At 36.9% G+C, this 10,238-nt stretch overlaps 1 protein-coding gene across 1 annotated transcript in view; it reads right to left on the bottom strand.

The window, feature by feature from the left end:
• The window catches only part of LOC137659820 (uncharacterized), a 23,738-nt gene extending 13,971 nt beyond the window's left edge, over nucleotides 1–9,767 (bottom strand). The window contains exons 1-7 of the mRNA XM_068394614.1: nucleotides 9,627–9,767; nucleotides 7,434–7,591; nucleotides 6,791–6,953; nucleotides 5,076–5,274; nucleotides 4,246–4,430; nucleotides 4,069–4,077; nucleotides 2,831–2,968 (exon numbers count right to left, since the gene is read on the bottom strand). Coding sequence (XP_068250715.1) covers nucleotides 2,831–2,968; nucleotides 4,069–4,077; nucleotides 4,246–4,430; nucleotides 5,076–5,274; nucleotides 6,791–6,953; nucleotides 7,434–7,591; nucleotides 9,627–9,767 — 993 coding nt within the window. The remainder of the gene's footprint in view (nucleotides 1–2,830; nucleotides 2,969–4,068; nucleotides 4,078–4,245; nucleotides 4,431–5,075; nucleotides 5,275–6,790; nucleotides 6,954–7,433; nucleotides 7,592–9,626) is intronic.
• Between the last annotated feature and the right edge of the window lie 471 nt (nucleotides 9,768–10,238).

Below are 10,238 nucleotides of genomic sequence, written 5' to 3'. Positions count from 1 at the left end.
AAAAATTTGATGATATTCAATCAAAAAAGAAGTAAACAAAATTTTCCGACAAATAAACATCTAGAGGAATCATTACTCTGTGATAGTTCCTTAGTACGTAGTAATTTTGAAAGAAATGGGAAAAAACGAAAAAATGGCAATCACCGGAAAATCGAACACATACCTATATATACGCCATATCTGGCTAAAAAAAAGATAGGCATGGGTAGCCAGATCATCTAGAAACACTTTCCAACACTATAAAAATATAAGTTTTGCGACACTACTTGCCAATTCCTTACGGTAACATGACTAAGCAAAAAAATGCAAAACAAATAAAAAGGGGCACTCGCGGAAAAATGGCTAACATTCTAATATACGGCATTTCAGAAAAAAAAAAATCAGCCACGTGCTAGGCAAACCATCAAGGCACATTTTCCGACAAATAAACATCTAAATGAATCATTACTCTGTGATAGTTCCTTAGTACGTAGTAATTTTGAAAGAAATGGGAAAAAATGAAAAAATGGCAATCACAGGAAAATCGAACACATACCTATATATACGCCATATCTGGCTAAAAAAAAAGATAGGCATGGGTAGCCATATCATCTAGAAACACTTTCCAACACTATAAAATTATAAGTTTTGCGACACTACTTGCCAATTCCTTACGGTAACATGACTAAGCAAAAAAATGCAAAACAAATTAAAAGGGGCACTCGCGGAAAAATGGCCATTCTAATAATATACGGCATTTCAGAAAAAAAAAATTTCAGCCACGTGCTAGGCAAACCGTCAAGGCACATTTTCCGACAAATAAACATATAAATGAATCATTACTCTGTGATAGTTCCTTAGTACGTAGTAATTTTGAAAGAAATGGAAAAAACGAAAAAATGGCAATCACAGGAAAATCGAACAGATACTTATATATACGCCATATCTGGCTAAAAAAAAATAGGCATGGGAAGCCAGATCATCTAGAAACACTTTCCAACACTATAAAAATATAAGTTTTGCGACACTACTTGCCAATTCCTTACGATAACATGACTAAGCCAAAAAATGCAAAACAAATAAAAAGGGGCACTCGCAGAAAAATGGCCGTTCTAATATACGGCATTTCAGAAAAAAAAAATTTCAGCCACGTGCTAGGCAAACCATCAAGGCACATTTTCCGACAAATAAACATATAAATTAATCATTACTCTGTGATAGTTCCTTAGTACGTAGTAATTTTGAAAGAAATGGGAAAAAACGAAAAAATGGCAATCACAGGAAAATCGAACACATACTTATATATACGCCATATCTGGCTAAAAAAAAAAATAGGCATGGGTAGCCAGATCATCTAGAAACACTTTCCAACACTATAAAAATATAAGTTTTGCGACACTACTTGCCAATTCCTTACGGTAACATGACTAAGCAAAAAAATGCAAAACAAATAAAAAGGGGCACTCGCGGAAAAATGCCCAACATTCTAATATACGGCATCTCAGATAAAAAAAAAAGACATGCACGTGTTAGCCCAACCATCAAGGCACACTTTCTAACACATAAACATGAAAAAAAAATCAATAATATACGGCAATTCCTTACTACGTAGTAAATTTTTACAAATATTGAAAAAAAAACAGAAATTGGCAACCGCAGTTAAATACCCAATATACCAATAACTACGTCGTATCTGACAAAAACAAAGTCACGCATGGGTAGCCAGATCATTTAGACACACTTTCCAACACTAAAAAAGCAAAAGTTTTACGACACTATTTGGCAATATCTTACGGAAAAATGACTTGGCAAAAAAATGAAAAAAAATGAAAAAGGGGCACTCGCGGTAAAATGCCCAACATTCTAATATACGGCATCTCAGATAAAAAAAAAGACATGCACGTGTTAGCCCAACCATCAAGGCACACTTTCTAACACATAAACATGAAAAAAAAAATGAATAATATACGGCAATTCCTTACTACGTAAATTTTTTTACAAATATTGAAAAAAAAACAGAAATTGGCAACCACAGTTAAATACCCAATATACCAATAACTACGTCGTATCTGACAAAAACAAAGTCACGCATGGGTAGCCAGATCATCTAGACACACTTTCCAACACTAAACAAGCAAAAGTTTTACGACACTATTTGGCAATATCTTACGGAATAATGACTTGGCAAAAAAATGAAAAAAAATGAAAAAGGGGCACTCGCGGTAAAATGGTCCTCGTGGTGATGAACGACATTTTAACTAAAAAAAAAATCATGCACATGGTAGCCAAACAATCCACCAAGACTTTCCACAACTGATAACCTAAACAAGTTGCACCATTCTACGACAATTTCATAATACGTAATAACTTTGATAATTATGCAAATTACCTTAGAAGGGTAAACTCGGTCGCGCTCGACCCCGACGCGTCTCAGAAATCGGGGAAGGAGTACAGCTACAGCAATGCACATCTGGACACTACTAGAGCGTGTAGGGGAGACACCTCCTGCAGGTCGGTCACCCACAAATTCAGTCACGGGGGTGAGTCACGTGAGAAAAACCTCTTTTTTTTTTACGCTCGGGGTCGCGTACGACCCACCGTACCTATCCAGGGTTAAAATTCAGTCATACTTAATCTACATATTCAAATATCCTCGTGTTCGCTGCTCACTTAATATCGCAGCGTTCCTGCAAACACGAACATTATTAGTATCATTATCTTGTTCAACATCAAGGGTAGAGATACAGTCATCTTCACCAAAATCCTTTAACTCTAGATAAGGAATTAAAGTCGAGATGTGACGTTTTATAATTTCCTTGGTCTTACCCTTTAAAAGGGTTACTCCAGTTACCTCACCATTGCTATTGACTTCTAGTTTCTTTACAATAGCCATAGGATAGCTGCTATGTTTAGTGTTAAGTTCCTTTAAAAGGACTATGTCCCCTACCTTAATATTATGTTGCTGTGCTGGACGGTACCTATCCTTCTGCTTGTGATACAAGTGTTCCTAGAAACTCCGAATGATAATTCTCAATCAAATTTTGCCTAACTTTACGAAGTTTCTCAAACTCATCATTAATACGACTAGTTGAACTAACTGGTGTTTGCCAGTCTGGATCATGAGGCCTTCCTTGCAGTGAAGAAACTAGGTTTAAAGAAAGAGTATCGTATCCTCTTATCAATTTTTCTGCGGTTATAGGTTCGGGTACAATCATTAACATTAGCTTTCCTCAATCCATTTTTAAATGCAATAGGGCGCTTATTAACCAGATGTTTAGTGTGTTCTACAACAAGTTCAAACTCTGCAAAAGATAAAACCCAATTCTTGATAGAACCTAAAAGCAATCTTTTTACCATTTTCACACACTTTTCAACCAAGGAACCGAGTTTACTACAACCCTTAAAGTATTGTTGAAAGGTTATGGGCTTCACATTGTTCTCCTCAAAGTAAAGCCGAGTCTCATGATCACTGATAAAATCATGAATTATGTTAGCGCTTGCAACAAGCTGAGAGCCTAGGTCACTGACAACAAGCTGTGGTACTTCATAATTAAAACAATGAAGTTGAAATGATCTTAAAAACTCCTTGACCAAGAGGTCATTACTTATCCTGAGATCCATTCCTCGACGCCTAGTACATGAAAAAATAAGTAACCAAACCTTTTGAGATTCAGAGTTCTTTTTAACTGTAAAAGGACCTAGGTAGTCAATAAAAACCTTATTGATGGGAATAGATGGGAGGTCAGACCTAAACTCTCTATAAACATTTTGATTCAACTGGAAAGTTCTGTTGTTGAATCTCCTACAATGAACACAAGTTTTAAGAATTTTCTTAATGGTAGAAAAGTGTTTAGGAACATGAAACGTACGTCTAATGGCAGACAATACAGCATAACATCCAGAGTGGGATAATTTCGAATGAGCATCATGAACAATTAGTCTAATTAAAGCACTATCCTTTGGCAACAATATAGGAAATTCATTTTGACCAACCCATATCTTAAACTTACTTTTCACCCTAATAACGTTATTATTGTCAAGAAAAACATTCAGTTGAGTAACTATCTTAGGTAGGTCTTTAAGTCTAACCTTTTTATCCTGAAAATAAGAAAAAACTTCATGGAAAAACAATTTTTGCTCTGTAGATATAATCTGCCTAAGGGCCTGAGCAAACATGTTACTATTACGTGATTTAGGACTGCCTTCTATCCCTATCTTCTGCCTCCATTTCATAACACACCACAAGACTCTTCGGTGAATCCAAACCAATATCCTGAAATCAGAAATATCATTAGGGTCTATTAAAGGAGCATTTTCGGAACTATTTAGAGAATGTTCAGAATTAATTCCCACATATACACTATGATCGTTGACAGGAGCCATTTTGTTAACAGTCAGTGGATTAGGAAGGACAACAGATAATTCATCTTCAGTTTTAATAAAGTTTGAATCTGGTCAAATAAGAAAATTTGTTATCATAAGGGACCTATAAGAAAAGGGGCGAGTAGTGCTGTCTGCTGGTTTTTCTTTTCCTGAAACGAGAAAAAAAACTTAACAGGGTACTTTTCACATAACCTCTGGATTGCATTAAGCCTGTTAGTGGTAAATACACCCAGTCTGCATTTTTTCCATCTTGGACACACAAAAATCGAGCCAATGAAGTGAGCATATTGAATCAATATGCAAAAGTAATTCAGATATGTTAACTGTCTTCATGCACACATCACCTGTAAGGTCTCTGTGTAACTCCATTAAGCTTTCAACACCAAACAAAACTGCATTAAGTTCCAATGACGGAATGGACGTATTCTTCAAATGTGTATTAACGATACGGTTTTTAGCTTGTAGGAAACAACACTGATTTATCTCAATATGACATATAAAAACTACAACACCATAAAGAGAACGACTGGCATTTGTAAATGCTATTAGTTTGTATTCATCGTCCCTAGGACCAACAAACCTTGCCACTCTGATTATGGGGGAGGAATTTGCCTGCCTACATAAGTTTTTCCATTCACGAACCAAGTCACTATTAAGAGGTTTGTCCAAATCAAGATCTTTACAACATTGGAGCCTGTGCATAAATAACCTACTGCTGTTCATGAGTGGCAAATTAAACCAAAAATTATCGAACTGTGCAGCTATGGTGGTCAAAACTTCACATCTAGTACTGGCATCAGCATTAAGATTGATAGGCTTGGTGAAAATTTCATCACTTACCCTATTCCATATCCACCCAAACAATTTATTCTCTATAGGTGTCTCAATTTTCATATCTTTATCAATTCTACTCTGCAAAGAAATATCGTTAGTTATTAACTGCTGTACTGAAAATTTGAAGGACTGAAACACTTTGGGTAAAACCTAATAAGCCCACTGAAGGGTATCAAGATTGTCACAAGAATAGGCTCCATTGTCCATGTATGTTAATGAATAGATCAACCTCTTACATTCTTTTAGTTTGTCATCATCTTTATCAGAGTTGATAATCAATATATAAAAAAGTGATATCATAAGGGGAATAGGACTGCAACGTAAACCAAAACTTAGTCTGACATTGCATAATGCAACCAGGGTATAGTCATCTTTCCTTAACATACAAAACCAGTAAAATGTAAGTTTTGCCTGATCGTTCTCACTCAGAGTCAACATATTGAATGTCTTTTTCAAATCAAATGTCAATAATTTCTTGTCGAACCGAAAATGAATGAAAGCGGACAACATTTTCTGGTTCAGAATAGGGCCCAGGAACATACACTGGTTATGGGACAAATTTAGAGCTTTATTACTTTCATGTTCACTCAAATTCGAGAGAGAAACTATCCTATATTTCGTTGTCTCACGTTGAGGCTAGAAAACAGCCATGTGGGGAATGAAAGAATAATTTAGGTATTCTAATTTAAATTGTTCAAGATTATCTACAGGTTCAATAATACCCTAGGCTAACTGATCTCTGAAAGCCTGATTCATCAATAGTAAATTCCCTTTATCTTTCTTGTGTTTCTTTAATGTAGACTTTAAAATTAATTTAGCTAGCCTCTCATTTTTAGAGAGTAAAGGTGATAGTTTACCATTCCACAACTAAGGAACCCTAATCCTGCCATCTGTATCCCTGAAAAGATTCTTTAGCGTGAAGTCAATTAATTTCCTGTTCAGATCAGTTGTCTACTCATCACATTCAGGCTGACCTTAACTAAAATAATTACGGCATTTTGCCTCAAATATATGGTTAGTGGCCTCTCTTAACTTTTCCTCTATGACCTTGCCTTTAGTGTTCAATACATTAAAGTTAAAACTAGTAGCAATATTACCAAAATGAAGGTCTTCAATTTCATCGCTAAATGAGGGACTAGAATCACCACAACCCAATAAAAAAAAAATGTGTGCATATAGTTACAGAAGAGTCCACAACTAGGAAAGATAACAATGGCTCACTGGAATCAGTGTTCATGCAATAGAAATTACTGTCGCAAGTCTGCAAAAAATCCACATTATTGATCAATCTGTCAAGATTACCTGTTAGCATAATGCCATGCAACTTATCAATATATACAGAGGGGTCATTATTGCCAAATAAAACGTCTTTTCCCAACAAACAATGAGAGGAATCTGAACCTGACAAGACATCAATGGCACTAATTTCACTCGATTTCTGGTCTAGAAAGGCATCAGCAAAGGTATAACCTTTATCTTTGAAGGCTTTAATAATCTTCACTAAACCAGGTAAGGAGAACTTGATATTTATTGAGGGCATAACCATAGCAAACACCTCAACTACAACAGTGGTAAAAGTAATAGGCAACTATACTATTCTAGTTTTGTAGACTTTGCGCCCATTAAACTCATTAACTGTCGATTCAACATTATTGAATATAACTTTAAATTTACCAAAATTGGCTAGTCTCTCCGATACAAAAGTGCTTTGTGAACCGGTATCTTTGACCCTCTGAATAATCTCCCTTGACCTGAAACTTGGAAAGTAAAAGATGGAAGAGCATATTTGCTAACACAATTAGGTAGTATGGCTACTCCACTTTTTTGTCGCCGTTTTAACTGTTACAGAACTAGACTGCTCATTTTTACTTTGGGTGGAGCTTGTGTTTTTGCATAAAAAGGAGAAATGCCAACCGCCACAATGATAGCACTTTTTGCGAAACCTGAAGGAACATTTAGTAGTTGGGTGCATAAAACTTCCACATTTTACACAGCCCTAACACTTGGACAATTTAGATACCTTTTCCTGTGCAGTAGGGAAATTTGGACATTTGGACTTAGAGTGACTAATATGCTTTGAATATACCTTTTAGCATAAGTTGCAGCTTTATGATGCATTGTTATTATTAGAGTCGACTTTGATACCCAAACTAGTTGAAGTATCCTGATTCTTCCCCTGGAAATTTCCAGAAATAGCGGGACCTTTAAACTTTGAAATTTTCTTAGCATTCTCATACCTTTCAGTGGCAGTAAAGAAGTTATCCTCAATATCCTTACAGCTAGGACGAGTTTGATTGGTAATCTGAACCAACTCTTTCTTAAATTGTTCATGAAGGCCTGACCATGCAAAGTACTGTATACAATCATCTGCCGTTATTTCTATTATGCTAACAGACTGAAATATAGTCCCGAATTTTGAAATATATGAATATGGATCACCTGAAAGCCCTAACTTAAGTTCTGTCAACTGCCTGATTGTGTTTACCTTATGAGTGCTTTCCGAAGCAAATGCTGCCTTCAGAAGCTCTACTGCATCATTAAGGGTTTGCTTCTCCGCCTCTAAAGAATCTAACAACAATTTAGCACGACTGTCTACTTGCTGCTTGAGCAACAACAAAAGATCACGATCTGGGTATGTAAAGGAACTATTGGTACTTCAGAATTCTTTAAAAAATGACGTGAAGTCCTAGTTTTCTATACTGGTAAACCTGGGTAAAGGAGCAGTGGGCTGCTTTAATAAAGAACGAGCATTATCAATGCTACCATTAGAATAGTTACAACATTAAAATAAATATTTCCTATTTAAACTATAAAAACTCCAAAAAACAAGAGGAAGAGAAACTAGATAGAAAAGTGTGCCTGAGTGTACCCTCAAGCAAGAGAACTCTAACCCAAGGCAGGGTAAGACCATGGTACCGAGGCTATGGCACTACCCAAGAATAGAGAACAATGGTTTGATTTTGGAATGTCCTTCTCCTAGAAGAGCTGCTTACCATAGCTAAAGAGTCTCTTCTACCCTTACCAAGAGTAAAGTAGCCACTGAACAATTACAGTGCAGTAGTTAACCCCTTGGGTGAAGAAGAATTGTTTGGTAACCAGAGTGTTGTCAGGTGTATAAGGGCAGAGGAGAATCTATAAAAAATAGGCCAGACTATTCGGTGTCTGTGTAGGCAAAGGGAAAGAACCGTAACCAGAGAGAACGGTCCTATGTAGTACTGTCTGGCCAGTCAAAGGACACAGTAACTCTCTAGCGGTAGTATCTCAACGGGCGGCTGGTGCCAAGGCCAACATACTACTAACTCTCAACTTCCTTCTCTCACACGCCCTTCCAAATTCTGTCACTAATCGGCCAAGCTTCTCTTCCACGTCTACAACCGGTACAGTATCATCCGCAAACAACAACTGATTTACCTCCCATTCATGGTCATTCTCGTCTACAGTTTCAATCCTCGTCCAAGCACTCGAGCATTCACATCTCTCAGCACTCGATCAACATACAAATTAAACAACCACAGTGACATCACACATCCGTGTCTCAGTCCCACTCTCACTGGAAACCAATAGCTCACTTCATTTCCTATCCTAACACATGCTTTACTACCTTTGTAGAAACTTTTCAATGCTTACAACAACCTTCCACCAACTCCATATAAACTCATCACATTCCACATTACTTCCCTATCAACTCTATCATACGATTTCTCCAGATCCAAAAACCCTACATACACACCCATACCTTTTGCTAAATATTTCTAGCATATCTGCCTAAATGTAAAAATCTGATGCATACAGCCCCTACCTCTTCTAAAACCACCTTATACTTTTAAGATTGCATTCTCTGTTTTATCCTTAATCCTATTAATCAGTACTCTACCATACACTTTTCCAGCTACACTCAACAAACTAATACTCCTTGAATTACAACACTCATACACATCTCCCTTACCCTTGTATAGTGGTACAATAGACGCACAAACCCAATCTATTGGTACCAATGACAACACAAAACAATCTCACCAACCATTCAAGTACAGTCCCACCCCCTTCCTTCAACATCTCAGCTCTCAGACCATCCATACCAGATGCTTTTCCAATTTTCGTTTCATCTAGTGCTATCCTCACTTCCTATCTGGTAATCTCTCTCTCATTCTCATCTCCCATCACCGGCACCTCAACACCTGCAACAGCAATTATATCTGCCTCCCTATTATCCTCAACATTTAGTAAACTTTCAAAATACTCCGACAACCTTTTCCTTACCTCCTCACCTCTTAACAACCTTCAATTTCCATCTTCCACTATCTCTTGAATTCTTGAGCCAGCCTTCCTTACTCTCTTCACTTCTTTCCAAAACTCCTCCTTATTCTCTTCATATGAATGACCTATTCTCTGACCCACCTCAGGTCAGCTGCCCTCTTTGCCTCACTTACCATGCGCTTTACTTCCACATTTTTCTCTCTATATCTTTCATACCTCGCTGCACTATTACTCTGCAGCCATTTTTGAAAAGCTCCATTTTTCTCTCCCACTTTTACCTTCACTCCATTCCACCATTCACTGCCCTTCCTCATGCTTCCCCCAACAAACTTCTTGCCACGCACATCACTTGCAATCCCTACAAAATTTTCTTTTACTAACTTCCACTCCTCTAAATTACCAGTTTCTCTTACTTTCACTTCGTCTTATGCCATTTTCAACTTTTCTGGATATTTACTTTTTACCCCCAGTTTTATTAGCTCTTAAACTCTCACTAGCTACCTTTTACATCCACCTACTCTATTCCCCCCCTCCTTTGCTATATCTAATTTTCCTCATACGAAAAAATTATCAGGCATACTGTTAGCAATACGACTAAACACGTTTTTCAGTCTTCCAAACATTCTTTTAGTTATCAACACATAATCCCTTGATGCCCTTTCTACCACTCTTCCATTTGCCACTTTTAACCATGTATAATTGTTTTTATCTTTCTTTTTGAAAAAGCTAGAACATATCACCATTTCTTACTCAATACACATATCTACCAGTCTCTCACCACTCTA

The sequence above is a fragment of the Palaemon carinicauda genome, chromosome 20 (genome assembly GCF_036898095.1).
Source record: "Palaemon carinicauda isolate YSFRI2023 chromosome 20, ASM3689809v2, whole genome shotgun sequence".
Taxonomy (NCBI): domain Eukaryota; kingdom Metazoa; phylum Arthropoda; class Malacostraca; order Decapoda; family Palaemonidae; genus Palaemon; species Palaemon carinicauda.
This window is presented reverse-complemented; position numbering and strand designations above follow the sequence as displayed.